This window comes from Rhineura floridana, chromosome 6 (genome assembly GCF_030035675.1).
Source record: "Rhineura floridana isolate rRhiFlo1 chromosome 6, rRhiFlo1.hap2, whole genome shotgun sequence".
Lineage (NCBI taxonomy): Eukaryota > Metazoa > Chordata > Lepidosauria > Squamata > Rhineuridae > Rhineura > Rhineura floridana.
Window position 1 is genome coordinate 70,364,418 of NC_084485.1, and position 18,854 is coordinate 70,383,271.

Here is an 18,854-nt window from a genome sequence, read left to right on the forward strand (position 1 = left end):
TTTTATAAAGTTGTTTTTTAAAGTTGTTTTTTAAAGATGTTTTAATATGTTTTTAAAGATGTTTTAGTATGTTTTAAAGTCTTTTGTTTTTAAGATGTTTTAAAGTGCTTTTAGTGTTTTTGTTTGCCACTCTGGACTCCTTCTGGGAGGAAGGGTGGGAAATAAATTAAACTACTTCTATTATTTATTTATTTTTCTTTTATCTAATAGTGTTGTGTTTGTCAGTGTGGCTAGGTATACTAGCTTTTCCCCATAAAACTATATCTTATCTATTATATATTTATTTTGAATTTTTTTATGTCACCGTTCAGTATAACGATTCTTGTGGCAACTTGCAGAATAGAAATAAAACAGATATAATGAAAACATTAACAAACAGCAGATAAAGATTGGCAGCAATAAAATCATCACAGTTTCACGATTCAAAACCTGGGAAAATTAAAAAGTATCCACATGGTACTGAAAAGATAATGAAGTAGGCCCTACGTGAGTCTTCCTGGGGAGAGAACATCATTAATGGGGCACCAGCACTGAAAAAGGCTGTCCCCTCAGTTACCACTGCCTCACTTCTGATGGCTTTGTGTAGATCAGCAGTGGGGAATTTCCAGGCCTAATTTGGCTCTAAGGCCATTTTCCTGAAACCACACCTAGAAATGTAAAATTTCCAGAAAATTTGAAGCCATAGGGACAAAAAACTTTTTTTTTCCTGGAGGTTTCAGGGGGAAATTGAAATTTTGTGAAAAATAGAAAAATATGCAATACATATTTTTAGCACTTTTTACAGATCAAAAGTCACTTTGTTACTTTAGGAACATAAAATGTATTATGTATAACTTGGATTGTCATTAATTCATCATGTTGGGATATTAAAATACAGTTTATTTAGACAGTAATTGCCAATTTAATTTACTTCTTAAAACAATAATTGTTTTTGTTACAAATGGAGCTATAAGCTGCTGAACTGTAAGGAACCTAGCATCTCTTTGCTTTGCCAGTTTATGAGGAGCAAACAAAAACAGAATAAACCATCAACATTATATAAAAAAAGATTTTTTGTATATTCTAGAAATTATTATGTCTCCTCTATTCCTCCACAGCGTTAGGCAGACATAAAGCACTAATTTCCATAAAAAGAGGGTACAAAATTAAACTCTTTGAATACTACATGAAAGTTAATGAGTCTCATTTTCTGAGTGGTCACTAACAGTTTCTGCGTCTTCATATTTGTCGTTATATTTATCATGAACATCTAAAAACTAAGAGTTTGCCCAGATTTAAACAAGCTTCTGTACCTTTTCACATGTTGTAGTCCAAAGTTTTTCAGAAAAAACACATTAAAAGGCTTTGGAAAAAACAGGGAAATTAGGTTTTTCTGAATTCTGGTTTTTTTGCCAAGCCTTAACATCTCTAAACACACCCACTTGTGACATCAGGTGTTGATAGGAAAGATGTGGCTATAAAGATACAATTGGGAGCTTTGAAGTATGCTTTTGATTGTTCCTTGGCAAGCAGAGCTTGCATGTGATGCCAGATATAAGACCCCCCCACCAGCTGCACTCCAGAGCTCACGATCAGAGCTCCCAAGTGCAGCTGATCCCTGCCGAAAGGCAGGGCTGCAATCAGTGGTGACCAGCTGATTGGCACTGACTGCAACCCCCACTGGGATCTGCTGCAGGGATCTTTCGTTGCAGCCCAGTTTAAATTTAAGCCAGTCTGCAGAGGGAAGCATTTCAGTAATAGATACCAACCCATTGGGAAGCCCGGAGGGTGGTTACGAGATCTAGGGCCTTTTCTGTGGTGGCCCTTGAGTTGTGGAACAGCCTCCCCGAAGAGGTACGCCTGGCGCCTACACTTCCATCTTTTCGGCGCCAGGTAAAGACCTTTTTATGCTCCCAGGCATTTTAATCTTCTTAACTTTTTTAATCTTTTAATCTGTATTTTAATTTTTGTAGTATTTATTTTGTTTTTGCTGTGCTTTTTGTTGTTTGTATATGTTTTTGTATTTTTATTATGATATATTGTATTTTATTTTGTTTGTTCACCGCCCTGAGAGCTATTTCGCTAAGGGCGGTATATAAATTGAAATAATAAATAAATAAATAAATAAATTAAGAGCACAGAAGTGTAGGCTTTGATATATTTGTTGGTATTAAATTCAAGGTTTTTAAAAAAGTTTTTATTTGAAAAATCACATTTAAAATTGGTCTGATTTTCATCCACACCGCCTTAAAGGGAATTCCTGGGTCAAATGTGATTGTGGAACTATCTGCAGGATGCCTCTGCAAATTGGTTGTAGAGACAGTTCACAAGAGGTCTGGTTATAGGTGTAAGCCTGTTCAATCTAGAGCAGTGGTTCCCAGCCTCTATGAGCATGGGACCACCTTTATAAGCTGAATTTTTTTTGTGACCCCCCTCCCTCCAGGGAGGCAGGCTGGCTGCCAGGAAGGAAGGGGGAAAGCAGCCTTTCTGTGCAGCCTTGCTTCTTTTTGCTTCACAAAAAGCCCTATCCTCTCATTCTAAGTAAGGGCGCTGTCAGTAGCGGCAGTGCAGGGAGACGGGAATCAGTGATAGTAATCCCCTCTTCTTCCTGGTAGCCCCACCCTCAGCTTCCTTTGGCATCTGCCATGTATTTTACGGGCAGATGCCTGCCCTTAGTGTGCCTGAAAGATGCTCTGGCACTTCAGCAAAAGGCCTCCCCTCTCATTTGGAGCAAGGGGGAGGTGCCATCTGCAGTGCCAGTGGAAAGCAGACAGTGTAGAAGGAGTGAAGACTTTTAAAAAAATTAATAAATAATTGATTTCTTTACTGTTCGCGGCCCCCCTGGGGGTCCCGGCCCTCAGGTTGGGAACCACTGATCTAGAGTATTCCCAGGCTAAATGAGCTTGCAGTGGTGATACACATACACTTTCAGGAAGAAGTGCAAAAGGAAGAATAGTGTGTCCAATTCTTTTTTTCCCCACATACCATGAATTATTGCGGTTTGTCATTAGTTTATGTTCATATTTGTGAGAGTCTAAACTTCCATTTTTTTAAACCAAATTCCTAACCAAAATACATAAGGAAATATTTTTGAAAACATGTAAGCAAGTAGGGGCTGCTGCCCCTGCCCGCTTCACTTGCTAACCCTCCCTACACTCCACCCTACAGCACCTGCAAAACCTCCCCTACCCCCTCTGCTAGGCGCCCCCTAGCCATCTCTCCATTTCCTCTGCCATGATACCCCTACCACTCCCCACAGGTCTGCCAGATGTCCCTAGCTGTCTACCTACCCCTTACAACCCCTTACAACCCCACCATACGCTGGTCATCAGAGCCCTCCCCGATGCATACACTGGTCATTGAATCTCTCCCTCTGCAAGGGTCTCCAAACCTCCCCCTCCCCCTCCAAGGGTCTCCAAACCTACCCCTGCCCCCTCCAGCTCTCCAAACCTACCCCTGCACCTCCAAGGGTCTCCCCCCTCCATCCCCAAGGATCTCCAAGCCTCCCTTGCCACTCTCATGTGTCTCCAAACCTTCCTCACCCCCTCCAAGGGTCTTCAAACCTACCCCACATCCACCCCTCCCCAAGGGTCTCCAGACTTTCCCCTGCCCCCCACAGGTCCCCAAACCTACCCCTGTCTCCCATGTGTCTCCAAACCTACCCCTCCTTCCCACAAGTCTCCAAATCTCCCCCCTCCCATTCCATGGCTCTCCAAAATCCTCACCTTCCACTCCAAGGATCTCCATACCTCCCGCTCTCCCTCATGGGTCACCAACCCCCCTCCCCATGGGTCTCCAAACATCCCCCCTCTTCCCCATGGGTCTCCAAATCTTCCACTCCAAGGCTCTCCAAAACTCTCCCCCCATGTGTCTCCCCCCCTCCCACCCCATGGGTCTCCAACCCCCCCTCCTTCTCCATGAGTCTCCAAACCTCTAATTCCCCACTCCCCACTTACCTTATGGCCTTGCTGCTGCTGCTGCTGCTTCACTCACTCACTCGGCCCTGGGTAGGCCCCAGCTGTGGCCGGCTAGGCCCCCTCTCATCATCGTTGCTGCCTTCCCCTCCTCGCTGCTGCCATTGCAGGCAAGGTTTACCTCTCCTTGCCCTCCTTGCCTGTAAGAGTCATGCTACCTGTGAACACTTCAGTGCAGGCATGCGCCTGTATAGAAGCATTCATGGGTAGTATGATGCTTACAAAAATATAATACAGTAAGACATGACGAAACTTTGATCCCTTTTCCTCTATTACAGCTTCCTTTTGTATCTTTATCCACGTTGCTTTTTGAAACAATGAGCATTTTCAAAACTAACCCCCCCCACCCTTAAATATTGAATTCAGAATAAAGCATGCAAAGTTGAAACAAGTATATTGATGTGTTTGCATATAATGCTAAGCCAAACCATGGCTTACCGCAAATGTGCTGGTCCCTGGGGAGATCACAGCTGCTTTGTTTTTACTCACTCCTTTCAGTTCATCACAGCAGCTAGGCCAAGGTTTGACCAATTGTGGTGTCTGAACCCAGAATCATGGTTAAACTCTCTCATCCTTGACCATGATCTGTAGCCAAGGTTTGGTGTTTGCTGCAGTTTGCAGTTAGTGATATTTTACATAATTTATAACTTTCGTTGTTTTTGAATAGCTAAGCATTGAAAAATTAGTACAATAAAAATCTATATAAACTGTGTAATATGATTTATTAGTATTATTTCAAATGAATAAATTATTTTCTCTGCAGTAGTATACCTTTTGTGGCCTGGAATTAAGGTTGCATACAAATGAGACATTGACCCTGTTTGTATATAATGCTAAACTATAGTTTAGCATTGTGTGAACAAGCCTTCAGATTGTGAGCTCCCCTGCCAGAACTGCTGCAAAGAGGGAATTTGGGAGTGAAGTCACACAGGACTAGGAGAAGGGAGAACACAGGTCCAAGGCTTACTGTGGCTTGCCGCTATAATGCTAAACCTGGCTTTAGCGTTATGTGTGTGCCAGGCCATTGTGTGTCTAGAGTATGTCCAGTCCAATTTTATTTTTATACAGTGTATTATACTCTGTACAGATATGTAATACTTTTGGGGGAAATAGTAATATTTGTTTGTAGGTTTTAAAAGAATATCTATGATTGTATTTTTGAATTTGTGCTGTACTTGTTCTTTTCTGTCTATTTTGCAAGGTTAAAGCAGTGGAGCTTTATGTAAGACATGGATAGATGCAAACATGTTGGGCGGCTACGACTTGCCCAGGACCATTCTATCCTGAACCCCCAGAAGTGGCACTGCATGGACTGCAACACCACAGAATCTATTTGGGCCTGCCTGAAATGCTCCCATGTGGCCTGTGGAAGATATATTGAGGACCATGCACTTAAACATTTTGAAGAGACCAGGCATCCTTTGGCTATGGAAGTTAATGATCTTTATGTGTTTTGTTACCTTTGTGAAGACTATGTGTTGAATGATAACCCCGAGGGTGACTTGAAATTACTTAGAAGTTCTCTATCTGCAATTAAAAGCCAGAAGCATGATCCATCTGCTAGAAGTGGTAGGACGCTGCGGTCAATGGCTTTGGGGGAGGATGTTTGCAGTCATCAGAGGGCCCCTCAGGGACAGCCTCAGATGCTTACAGCTCTCTGGTACAGACGTCAGTCATTGCTGGCAAAAGCACTGCGGACTTGGTTTGATAAGAGCTCTAGAGGCCAGCGAAAACTAGAACAAAAGAAACAATTGGAAGAGCTGGAGAGGAAGAAGGAAGTGGCCAGGCAGCGGCGTCAAGAGATGAAGCGGAGATTGTTGGAAGAACTGGCAAACACTCCTCCAAGAAAAAGTGCCAGGCTTTTGTCACACATTCGCAGAGAGAATCTGATTCCTCGGAAGTTCAGAGATATGGAAGCAAGTTCCCCTACCTCAAGACGAGTGCAGAGTAGCAAATTCAAACAATTCTATTCCATCAGGCGTAAGCCTTTCATGACTCCTGGTGTGACTGGACTAAAGAATCTAGGAAATACGTGCTACATGAACTCTATTCTTCAAGTTTTAAGTCACCTCCAAAAGTTTAGAGAATGTTTCTTGACGCTGGATCTTTGTGAAACTGAAGAACTCTTAGCTAAGACAGTGAATGGAAAGTCTAGAATGTCTGGAAAGCTAGTCAATGGGCCTGTTCCAAATGAGTCAGGGAGGAATGATCAACTGGGTTCACACGGCAGGCAGTGCCTGCCTGCTGGCTTAAATGGTGGGTCCTCAATAAACAAAAGTTTAGAACTGATACAGCCCAAGGAGCCAAGTTCAAAGCACATCTCTCTCTGTCATGAACTGCACACGCTGTTCAGAGTCATGTGGTCTGGGAAGTGGGCCTCAGTGTCCCCTTTTGCCATGCTGCACTCTGTGTGGAGTCTCATTCCAGCATTTCGAGGTTATGACCAGCAAGATGCTCAGGAATTTCTCTGTGAATTGTTGGATAAAGTGCAGCAAGAGTTGGAATCCGAAGGAACAAAACGCAGGATCCTTAAGCCTTTTTCGCAGAGGAAGCTCACCAAGCAGGTCCTGAAGGTGGTAAACACCATTTTTCATGGGCAGCTGCTCAGTCAGGTATGCATGTTTTGGCAAAGCTAGATGCTTTTTCTGTGGCAATATTTTTGAATAACCAAATATTAATGGGTGTGCCTGGCAAAAGGGAAATTTGTATTTCTTTAGGAAAAGTTGGCATTTTCAACATATTTTCCAATAGGATTATAAGGAACAAACTTTTCCCCCAGTGTTTTTTGTTACAGCAAAGCAGCTGTGGATGGCTTGAGGATTACCAGAAGGTTTTTTGGGGGGGGGGTGTACTTTCCCTTTTAACATGTTCTGCTATTCTGAATATGGCTGGGAATATGTAGATATTGTGTATATATTCCCTCTTTTTTATATAAAATATAATATTATGTTTCTTATTTCAGGAACTCTCAGCTGTATAATAATCTAAATTTATTTATTTATTTATTCGACTTATTAATCGCTTATCTGGCTGAATTGTCAGCCACTCTAAATAGACATTATGGGTAGTTCTCATGTAACACCATGCTGTGGTGGTTTGGTATTACATGAGTGAGTTTTGGCCTTGCACGCCCTTGCATCACAAGCTCCAGTTCCCTCCATAACTTTCTGGTCCATGTCATTACATCCAGACCAACTAACTTTGCTTTCCTTATAACTGAGAGTCGGGAAGGAAATCAGAGCATGGGAATGGAGGGAGCTTGAAGCTGTCTCACATAATGTCATACCATGGTTTGGCATTAGGTATAATTTGGAGCAATGTTGCAATATGCTTCTTATTTTCACAAGGTTGGTCTGTACATAAGTTCTTGTTTGTGAAGCAATTAACAAAAACAAACCCATTAACCACTAAACAGCAATATTGGTAATATAAAATGCCCTTGAAGACACAAATAAACTGAAGAGATAGATTCTGCAATATTATAGTAAAGAAGAGATATGGACATTTCTCAGTAAATCAAGTTAACAAAATTGCTTAATGGATTTGAATTTTTTAAGTTACAAATTTGGAGTGAAAAGTCTGAATTTGAACAAATAATCCAGGTCCATTAAGAACTTCATCTTAACACAGTTGAAGCCATAGGTTTCAATAGGACTAAATCCATTCTTACATTAGAGGGCTGTACAAAGGTAGTATGATTACACCATAGAAATTGTTTTGAAGATGCATCTGTCATCTGGGAATTTCAAAGCATAATCTCTGTCTTACTGATGGTTACAGACTTGCGTTAGCTAGAACACAGAACAAGCCATATTTTCCTGGTTGCTAAACCTCGCCCATGTGGCCTCATAATGTCTTATGAGAAGGTGTTTCTATAAATGTATGTCTTAATAAATAAATCTTTTCTTGCTAGGTCACCTGTATAACATGTAACTATAAATCTAATACTGTGGAACCTTTCTGGGATCTTTCCCTGGAATTTCCTGAACGTTATCACTCCATCAACAAAGGGATTGTGCCTGTTAATCAGACAGAGTGCATGCTGACTGAAATGTTGGCCAAATTCACAGAAACAGAAGCTTTGGAAGGGAGGATTTATGCATGTGACCAGTGCAACAGTAAGTGACACTGTTGTGTGACGTAAGATTTAATTTTCCATCATACTGGTGACTGTATAACTATACATGTGTGCCTTCCATGATTTTCGAATCTCCATGTAACTGTTCAGAATAAAAAGTTGTTGTTAATAAATAATGATTATATAGTGCCATCAGTTATATTGATGTCGAATATCCTAGGATGTAAATGGATTTTTCTCCACTTAGAACTATTTCAATCTCTTTGACTCCTTTGCATAGATTCTTCTTTTTCTGTAGTAAAAATAAATGCAGCCATTTCTTTGTGTGTCCCTCCAAAACGAGGAAAGTAAAGGGAAGAAATATTTTAATTTTTCTGCCAGATTGCTAAAACTGAAGTCATCCTATCTGGGTAGGTTAGAGGCACTAGAGTAGAAAGAACCTATTCTTTTTAGGGTCTTTTGTGTTCTGAAAAACATACAGGAAAGCACATTTGGGAAAAACAGTAATGTCTCCAGAGGAATGACAACTATAGTGATTCCACCATCAAATGCGAAAAGTTATACATGTTTATGCTGGAAACTACATGCAAGCAGTCTGGAACTGTGGTGTTTGCTTTAAAAAAAAGAACAAGAAACAACATACAACAGTTGAAATAAATGATAGAAATTGGATTATAAACGTAATTGATTTGCTGTACTTTCAGAGCCTATGCATCCCTTCTTTTTGTAGAGGAGTGGTAGTGCAAGAGAAACCTTCTCTCTGCTCTTGGTGATGGCTTCTGGCATGGGAATATCTGCTTTGAGGCAGTTACAGATTACAAGTTGCTTTTTTTTTCTGAAAAATTTGGGTTGGGTTTGTTTTGTTTCAGAGGTGTAGGGAAGAGGTTCTTCAGTACAGGAAGCCTCATCCCTCCTTGTTGTATTCTTCAAGCATTTAGTGAAAGCTACTCACATTTGCTGTCCTGGGCTCTTTCTGGGAGAAAGGGCAGGATATAAATCAAATAAATAAATAAATTCCATGTGTTCTTTACTATGTAATCATGAAGGCAAGGAATGGTTTGTTTTAAAATAAAAGCTCAGACTGACGTTGAGGGCTTCCTGCATTTGAAGCTTTGCCTTGAATTTATCAGTACAATAGTGCCTTGCCAATATTTAAACTCCATGTTCCACTTCACAAGCTTGGTAGAAAGCTGCATACCTTCTGCACGTTTTTTTCCTGCAGTCAGCTTGGGTAAGGCGCTCTCTAAACCTGGAACAAGTACTCCCTTTCCTCCCCCCAGCAATAGTATGGGGAAAGAGGCGCTTCTCCAGTGCCTCCACTGTATCTAATAATTTATTGACACTAGGAGGATGTGCAGTATGGAGATTTTTTCCCCTTTGTACAGGCTACTACACCCAATTGCAGATTATCTCTGATTTTGAAAAAGGGTTTCATTTGTAGATTGCTATCATAGGATTGAGGTACATAACTGTATTTTTTTGCCCAAGCACATTTGGCCAAATTCAAGATTTGTTAGCACCCCTTTTTGATACTTACTTAAAGTTGTTATGTAGATTCCAAAAGTTTATTGAGGTTACAGAGATAAAACTTTAGGGTACAATTTGAGATAATTAATAAGGGATCTATTAATGCTTTTGGAATAGGATATAAACCACAACCATAACTTCCTATATCAAGGTAGGTTCAAGTCTAGATTTTGAATTTATTTTTAAATAGGTCTTTTATTCATTTTGGTACTTGTCTCAGGATGGGTGTCAGAGCAGAGTGGGCAGCTCTGGAAAATACTTGCATATGTTTATTCTTAACATAGAAACAAAGAGATTTCTGGCATCTTAAAGACTTATGAACTGGTTCAGACTATATAACATTTCCAGTCCTCCAAACCATAGTTTGTATGATAATCTGTGCCTGTATACTCTCTCCTCCTCTCCCATACACAATTTAATGGGTAACTTCCTGGTTTGATTAAACCATGGTTTGCTGCTTGCATCTGAATTAACAAACTATGGCCCACTATTCTGCAATCTTGGTTTAGAGGGTTCATACAAACTATTGTTCGCTGGTTAAGATGCAAACTATTGTTTGCTACTAAATCAGACATGAGACGGGAAGTAGGGTGTTCACTTCCATCGGGCTTGTTCATATAGTGTCAAATCATGGATCAGTGTTTATGCTTGAGCCAGCCCTTAGTGGATTTATATTTTAGAGCCTTTGATATTCAACACTTCCCCTCCACTGACTGGAGGCGTCTGTCAGGGGAACAAGGAAGGGAGCCAATTTTCAGCTGCTCTAGCTCCCCACTCCAGAGCAGATTTTTATGGGGTGGAGGCCTGCAGCTGGGAGGAGAAATCATAGACAATTTTCTCCATCAGTAGAGGGGAAATACTCAATACTACTGATCATTTGTAGTTCTTTCCTGCAGATCTAAAGTTTTCCTATAGCATAATTTTATAACTAAACAGAATGATGAAACATGATGAAGCAAAAGCTGTATTTTTTTCTTGCATCTTCTTTGTAGTGCTTCTTGGAAAGTCGGTTTCACCTAAGTTACCTGCATGCTATCCTGACACACTTAGAGTCCTATTTAAAAAAATAGCTTCAAAGTGGTGCATTTTGCATTGTCATCTTTCACAGGCACTGTCTGCCCTTTTTGATGTCCAGTTTTATTAGTATGAATTGTGTTTGCAAAGTACCTGCAATTTGTTAAGCTGTTTATCACTGCAACACTGGTGACTGCAGTTGAATAGAGTGACAAATTTGATGAGACATACCTTTTTTTCCCTTCAGAGTAAGGGTATGATCCAGCCACAGTAAAACACTTAACAGCACAATCTTATGTCTACTCAGAAATAAAGTCTCATTGAGTTCAATGGGGCTTACACCTAGATAAGTGAATATAGGACTCCAGCCTCAGACTGCACACCTATGTACATTTATTGACTTGAGAGTAAGTCCCACTTAACTTGGTGGGACTGACTTCTAAGTAAATTAGATTGTATGTCTCCTTTTTACTTCAGTGTGAGAGAGTTAAGCATGAGTCTCTTCTCTGAGATCAGTGGACTTAATAGTGCTTAATTTTGACTAGAACATGCCCTAACAGTTTAAAATTGGATTTGATAAAGTGGAAATACACATATGATCATGACTTTAACAAAACAACTACAAAAGTAGTTAAAATAATGACTGAAATTTGTAAATATATAAATATTTAGAATTCCTTTCTAAGGGCGTTTGGCTTTTTCCCCTCCTGAACAACAAAGAAAATTATGTGTAGTTTTCCCAAATACCACAAATGTGCAAAGAATATGTACATGGTTGTGTTTTTAGAAGCTTTGAGTTACTGTAAAATGTTAAAATGTAGAGGTTACTAATCTTCTAATCTTTGCAGGAACTGTTGTGGCGCTATATGATGTTTTGTTTTAGTTGAGCTTATTTTAAAACATTAGTGTAAGAAAATGTCTTCATCACTCCTAATCTTGTGGTTCTGTCAGTCTTTCATCTCTGCAGCCTTTGCCACTGAGCAAGGGAGTTAGTCCCATTGAATATGCTGGGATCTACTTCTGAGTAAACATGCTTCATATTGTGCTGCAAATCATTTTCACAAAAGCAGCCTGAAACTATAAGCAGAGGGCTGGAAAACCACTTGCAAAAAGAAATAACGCTGGTTTCAAATTTTCTGCAAATTCATACAATTCAAATGCCATGTACTAAAAGATGTACCATGTAGCATGTAAGAGACTTAAGCAGAAGTTCCCATAGCATTCACACTTCTCGACTTTATTGTTAATTACTGGGTGCTGAAAGTTGCTATGTGTAATTTTCCCTTTCAAAGACAGACAGCTGTAACTCGCCCTTTGTTTTGTGCCCTTAATTTTTATTTAGGCAAACGACGGAAATCTTCTCCCAAACCTCTTATTCTGAGTGAAGCTAAAAAGCAGTTAATGATCTACAGACTACCTCAGGTCCTCCGGCTGCACCTTAAACGATTCAGGTGAATTAGAGGTGGGGGGAATGATTACTGGGTGTTGTATTAAATGGCACTCTTTCATACCTTTTGCTTTAAAAGAGAAATGCAAAAATGTTTCATGTCCTCCATCTGTCAGGACTACTGCAAAGCACAAATGAAGCACCTATTTCTAAGAAAAATCTGATGCACACAGTAAGGGGCTTCCTGTCTTTTGCTGAATAGTTCTAACAAAATATTATACACTATTGTTCCTTCATAATGTGCATTTGTATCTCTGAATTCACATCCCTACTTCCAAATACTGTGCTTGAACTCCTGCTGATGGTTCTTCCAATATTGTAAATGGATTCAAATTCAATATTGCAAGTTAGAATTCTTCCACATAGTAATGGACATGCAGGCCAATGAAGAGATCTCTTTTTCAACCCTGCATTAAATCTTGCTGATGTCATCCTGGGGTACAGATGTGAGAGGAATTGACTGGCCTTTTGGGAGTGCCAATGAAGAAAGTTGGAATACACACATCAGTGGAAAGTGGTAACAACACAACAGTTGCAGTTTATCGGTTTGAAGCCACAATATGTTTATTTTATTTATTTTTTTAATTATTTGATTTATATCCTGCCCTTCCTTCCAGCAGGGGCCCAGGGCAGCAAACAAAAGCAATAAAAACACTTTAAAGCATCATAAAAACAGACTTTAAAATACACTAAAACAAAACTTTTTAAAAAGCGTTGAAGACATGTTTTTTTAAAAAAGGTTAAAAAACATATTGTTTAAAAAGAAAGGTTTAAAACATATTAAAAAGCAATTCCAACACAGAAGCAGGCTGGCATAAGGTCTCAACTTAAAAGGCTTGTTGAAAGAGGAAGGTCTTCAATAGGCACTGAAAAGATAACAGAGATGGTGCCTGTCTAATATTTAAGGGTAGGGAGTTCCACAGGGTAGGTGCCGCCACACTAAAGGTCCATTTCCTATGTTGTGCAGAACAGACCTCCTGGTAAAATGGCATATGCAGGAGGCCCTCACCTGCAGAGCGCAGTGATTGACTGGGTATATAACGGATAAGATGGTCTTTCAGGTATCCTGGTTCCAAGCTGTATAGGGCTTTGTACACCAAAACTAGAACCTTGAACTTGGCTCGGTAGCAAATGGGCAGCCAGTGCAATTCTTTCAGCAGCGGGGTGACATGCTGGCAATACCCTGCCCCAGTGAATAGTCTCGCCGCCGCATTTTGCACCAGCTTCAGCTTCCGGACCAACCTCCAGGGCAGCCCCACATACAGTGCATTACAGTAATCCAATCTGGAGGTTACCAGTGCATAGACAAGAGTGGTCCAACTATCCCGGTCCAGAAACGGCCGCAGCTGTCTTACCAGCCGAAGCTGGTAAAAGGCACTCCTAGCCACTGAGGTCACCTGGGCCTCTAGCAACAAAGATGGATGTAGGAGCACCCCCAGACTACGGACCTGCTGTTTCAGAGGGAGTACAGCCCCATCCAAAGCAGGCAACTGACCAATTATCCAAACTTGGGAACCACCAACCCATAGCGCCTCTGTCTTGCTAGGATTCACGCACAGTTTATTGGCCCTCATCCAGCCCACCACCAAGTCCAGGGCTTCATATAGATGTTAAAACAGCATGGGGGACAAGATGGTACCCTGCGGCACCCCACAGCACAACTGCCAGGGGGCCAAAAAACAATCACCCAATGCTATTCTCTGAAAACAACCCTGGAAATAGGATCAGAACCACTGTAAAACAGTGCCTCCAATACCCACCTCACCAAGTCAGCCCAGAAGTATACCATGGTCAATGGTATCCAAAGCCACTGAAAGATCAAGTAAGAGTAACAGGGTCACACTACCCCTGTCGTCCTCCCAATAAAGGTCATCTATCAGGGTGACCAAGGCCAATTCCGTCCCATAACCAGGCCTGAACCCCGACTGGAACAGGTCAAGATAATCTGTTTCATCCAAGAGTACTTGCAATTGCTGCACCACAACCCTCAATCACCTTCCCTAAAAAGGGGGTATTTGCAACCGGTCGGTAATTGTCGCAAACCAATGGGTCCAGGGTGGGCTTTTTCAGGAGCGGTTGGATCACCGCCTCTTTCAGGGCAATTGGAACCACTCCCTCCTCCAATGATGCGTTGACCACACCCTGGATTCACTTTGTCAAACCTCCTCGGCAAGCTTTAATAATCCAAGAAGGGCAAGGGTCGAGAGGACACTTCGCTGGCCGCATCATCGCAAGCACCTTGTCTATGTTATCAGGCCCCATCAACTGAAACTGATCCCAAGAAGTTGTAGCAGACGTTGCATTGGACACCTCATTGGGGACTACAATAGATGTGGATGGGGCATCAAGACCGCTATGGAGGCAAGCAACTTTAACCTCAAAGTGCCTTGCAAACAATTCACAGTGGGCCTCCGAGGGGTCTAAGACTGCATTTCCTGGAGTTGATGTGTTATGCTGAAAGCATAATACAGGCTTGTGTGATGTAACTGTAGAACTGCCTCTAACGTATCTGCTGCTGACATCTGTTAAACAGGTGAAATTGCAACCAAAAAGACTAAACTGATCCTTTCCCCTCCCCCAAGGATGAGAATTCTGAAGTTCAGTGATAGCTTGTTTTAAATGCCATCACTATTAACTGTTGGTACAAAGCAGGTTGTGGTGGATTGTAGAGTACTGTACAATTTATTGGGAAAGCTTCCTCATCAGTGCACCGTCTGTTATGAAATGTATGGTAAAGGGGAACTCAATTCTGGTCGCTCCTGGGTTGAGTTTTTACACAATGTACTTTTTGTTTTGTTGTCTCCCATCTCCTTGCAGATACCGCGAAGCCTCAAAACAATATTCTTTGATTAGACAGAGCTGGATAGCAGGCGTATCTTTTAGCAGGAAAAAACCTTTTGTAGTATTGATGCTTGAGAAGGAGAGTTCCTTGACTGGACAAACTTACACTGACTAAATAGTATCTACTTACCCATATTAATGTTTTCAAGAAACCAAGAAGACAGATAGTATTCTTCCCTACTTGGCAATGTGTTTTTTATTTTTAATTGGCAATAGAATTATTTTAGACTTTACTTGAATACAATTACTAATGTCCTAGGAAACATACTACTACGTCCTAGTAATTATAGTTCTTTACTAAATAAAAGTTTGATTATCAGTTTTAGAAAATCCTTCAACAATTTTGAAAATAAATGCAGAACAGTTTTCAAAATGTATTCCATGGAATAATTGTTGTTGTTGTTATGTGCCTTCAAGTCGATTATGACTTATGGCGACCTTAAGAATCAGTGACCTCCAAGAGCATCTATCATGAACCACCCTGTTCAGGTGTGTGGCTTCCTTGATGGAATCAATCCATCTCTTGTTTGGCATTCCTCTTTTTCTACTTACTTCTGTTTTCACCAGCATTATTGTCTTTTCTAGTGAATCATGTCTTCTCATGATGTGTTCTAAGTATGATAACCTCAGTTTCATCATTTCAGCTTCTAGTGACAGTTCTGGTTAACACCCAATTATTTGTCTTTTTCGTAGTCCATGGTATGCACAAAGCACCCCCCTAACAGGACATTTCAAATGAGTTGATTTTTCTTTTAACCACTTTTTTCATTGTCCAACTTTCACATCCATACGTAGAGATTGGGAATACCATGGTCTGAATGATCCTGACTTTAGTGTTCAGTGATACGTCTTTGCATTTGAGGACCTTTTCTAGTTCTCTTATAGCTGCCCTCCCCAGTCCTAGCCTTCTTCTGATTTCTTGACTATTGTCTCCAGTTTGGTTAATGACTGTGCCAAGGTATTGATAATCCTTGACAAGTTCAATGTCCTCCTTGTCAACTTTAAAGTTACATAAATCTTCTGTTGTCATTACTTTAGTCTTCTTGACATTCAGCTTTGTGCTTTCCTCTTTAACTTTCATCAGCATTTGTTCCACGTGTCTCGTGCCTTGCGGCAGGAGCGTCATCTTAGTGCTTCACTTTAAGTACATTTTCAGTTTACATGCTCGGTCCGGACCCCTTGCGTATGTTAATGTGGGGTATTCCTGTATAGTTTGTGCATAAGGACAATCAGATGCTGTGGCACCCCCATTTCTTTTAAAGCATTCCATAGTTTTTCATGATCTACACAGTCAAAGGCTTTGCTATAATCTATAACGCACAGGGTGATTTTCTTCTGAAATTCCTTGGTCAGTTCCATTATCCAACGTATGTTTGTGATATGATCTCTGGTGCCTCTTCCCTTTCTAAATCCAGCTTGGACGTCTGGCATTTCTCGCTCCATATATGGTAACAGCCTTTGTTGTAGAATCTTGAGCATTACTTTACTTGCAAGGGATATTAAGGCAATAGTTCGATAATTACTGCATTCCCTGGGATCCCCTTTCTTTGGAATTGGGATGTATATGGAACTCTTCCAGTCTGTGGGCCATTGTTTAGTTTTCCATATTTCTTGACAAATTTTTGTCAAAATTTGGATAGATTCAGTCTCAGTAGCTTGTGGCAACTCTGTTGGTATGCCATCTGTTCCTGGTGATTTGTTTCTTCCAAGTATTTTAAGAGCAGCTTTCACCTCACATTCTAAAATTTCTGGTTCTTCATCATACAGTTCCTCCGTGAATGAATCTGTCATCCTAACATCCCTTTTACAGAGTTCTTCAGTGTATTGTTTCCATCTTCCTTTTATTTCATCTCAGTCAGTCAGTTTGTTCCCCTGTTGATTATTCAACATCCCTACTCGTGGTTTAAATTTCCCTTTCATTTCTCTAATCTTTTGAAATAGGGCTCTTGTTCTTCCCTTTTTGTTGTCCTCTTCTATTTCTGTACAATAACTATTGTAATAGTTTGTCCCTATGTACTAGTCACTTTATTCTTGCATTTAGGGTTCTGACCGTGTTTCTATCTCCTCTTGCTTTTGCTTTCCTTCTCCCTTGAGCCATTTTAAGAGTTTCTTCAGTCATCCATTGAGGTCTTTCTCTCTTTTTAACTAGAGACATTGTCTTTTTGCATTTTTCCCTGATAATGCTTTTGCTACATCACTTCTCACTATTAAAGCAACCCTATTTCTTCTTAACGTCTCATTTCCTGCATAAAATATTTTGTAGTTGCCTGATTGAAAATGTCCCATTCCCATCCATATTAATTCACTCACGCCAAGTATTGTAATGTTGATACATTCCATTCCTTGCTTGACAATTTCTAACTTTCCCTGGTTCATGCTTCTCACGTTCCATGTTCCTATTGTGTGCATCGTACAACTCCAGACTCTCCTTTTGCATCTGTGCGCATCAGCCTCCGAGCTTCCTTTAGGCTTTGACTCAGTTGCATCATTAGTCACAGCACTACCCGTACTTGTCCTTTGTTCTTCCCCTGTAGCTTGGTGAGTGCCTTCTGACCTGGGGGTCTCATCTTCCAGCACTATCTCGTGTTGCATTTTGAATACTCTCTTCATAGCGTTTTTGTGGTAAGAGGTATTCAGCGGTGGTTTACCATTGCCTTCCTCGGAGTCTGGATGCATCTTAGTCTGGTGTCTCAGCTTTGACCATTCTGCCTTGGGTGCCCCTGCTAGGAGTCTAGCCTCTTGGTCTAGACTCCTGACGGCATTGCTCGCAGCTTCTTCAACACTCTCACCATGGAATAATACTGGTACGGAAATAAGTTTTACGGAAGCCTGTATAAAGGCCTGTACTCCATGTTGTATGAACTGCAATACATTTGTATGACCATTCAATTGAAATTTTTCAGGAAGTATACTACCCAGAATATCAGAATTCTTCGAAAATGTGTAATTGCTTTGCTGTAGATGTCAACCTCTTTATCTTAAAAAAAAAAAGAAAAAAGCCCTTTTGATTGCATGTCTTCGTCTTGCAGGTGGTCTGGACGTAATCACCGTGAGAAGATTGGGGTCCATGTCCTCTTTGACCAGGTATTAAACATGGAACCTTACTGCTGCAGGGACACTCTCTCCTCTCTTGACAAAGAGACCTTTGTCTATGACCTCTCGGCTGTGGTGATGCATCACGGGAAAGGGTTTGGCTCAGGACATTACACGGCATATTGCTACAACACAGAGGGAGGTGCGTGTGCCTTATTATAGGGGGGAAATTTTTACTTGACTTCATCTTGTAGAATTACCACTTCTTAAAAATGTATTTTTCCTTCAGTATTATTGCTGTTTTCACAATGCATTGCTAGTAGTGGATCTGCTGATAGCACTAGGAATCAAGCTGCTTTTTCTTCTTGCTTGTTAGACCTTCAGAATAGATTATATTGCTTACTTTAAAAAAAGACAGTTTCTTTTTTTCTTTGACTTACAGCCACGTTGAACTAAAATATTTTCTTGCTCAGTGAGTTGACATTCTTCTTTCTCAAACTATAAAACAGTTTAGACCAGAAATCCACACTGAATGGATAATATTCCCACTTACTTCTTCTTGTATATCCCTTCAGAATGTTAATACAGCATTCTTCCAGCCATCTGGAGAAGGGCAGAACTACAGTTATCTGTTTTTGAACATTATCCAGGATAACTCTATAAAATGGGGAAATTCACATATCATAGTGGTGTATCTGCTGAGATCCAGATACCCCTTTTTAGGAGCAGCCAAATGTTTGGGATTCCTTACTGGGATTGTTGACTTGTATTTGAACAGCGGTAATACCATAACATGCCAAAAACTGCTTTTTAGAGTCCCCTTAGTTTAAAAAATGGTATGTTTTTCAGCATCTGTGGCTGCCATTCAAGACACATGTTCTCTTGGGCACATGATATTGTATTTCTCTGTAGCTTCCATTTAGAACTGCTACAGAAGATCTAAAATTCATCTCTTTGTGGA

At 40.6% G+C, this 18,854-nt stretch overlaps 1 protein-coding gene across 3 annotated transcripts in view; it reads left to right on the top strand.

Annotated features, from left to right (window-relative positions):
- USP49 (ubiquitin specific peptidase 49) overlaps positions 1–18,854 on the top strand; it is a 65,497-nt gene that overhangs the window by 38,446 nt on the left and 8,197 nt on the right. For 2 of the 3 annotated variants that reach the window (XM_061632275.1, XM_061632274.1), the window contains exons 3-6: positions 5,155–6,565; positions 7,867–8,071; positions 11,915–12,023; positions 17,890–18,095. In XM_061632275.1, the coding sequence (XP_061488259.1) occupies positions 5,183–6,565; positions 7,867–8,071; positions 11,915–12,023; positions 17,890–18,095 (1,903 nt within the window). In that variant the 5' untranslated portion in view covers positions 5,155–5,182. The remainder of the gene's footprint in view (positions 1–5,154; positions 6,566–7,866; positions 8,072–11,914; positions 12,024–17,889; positions 18,096–18,854) is intronic. The other variant, XM_061632276.1, reaches the window with a different exon arrangement.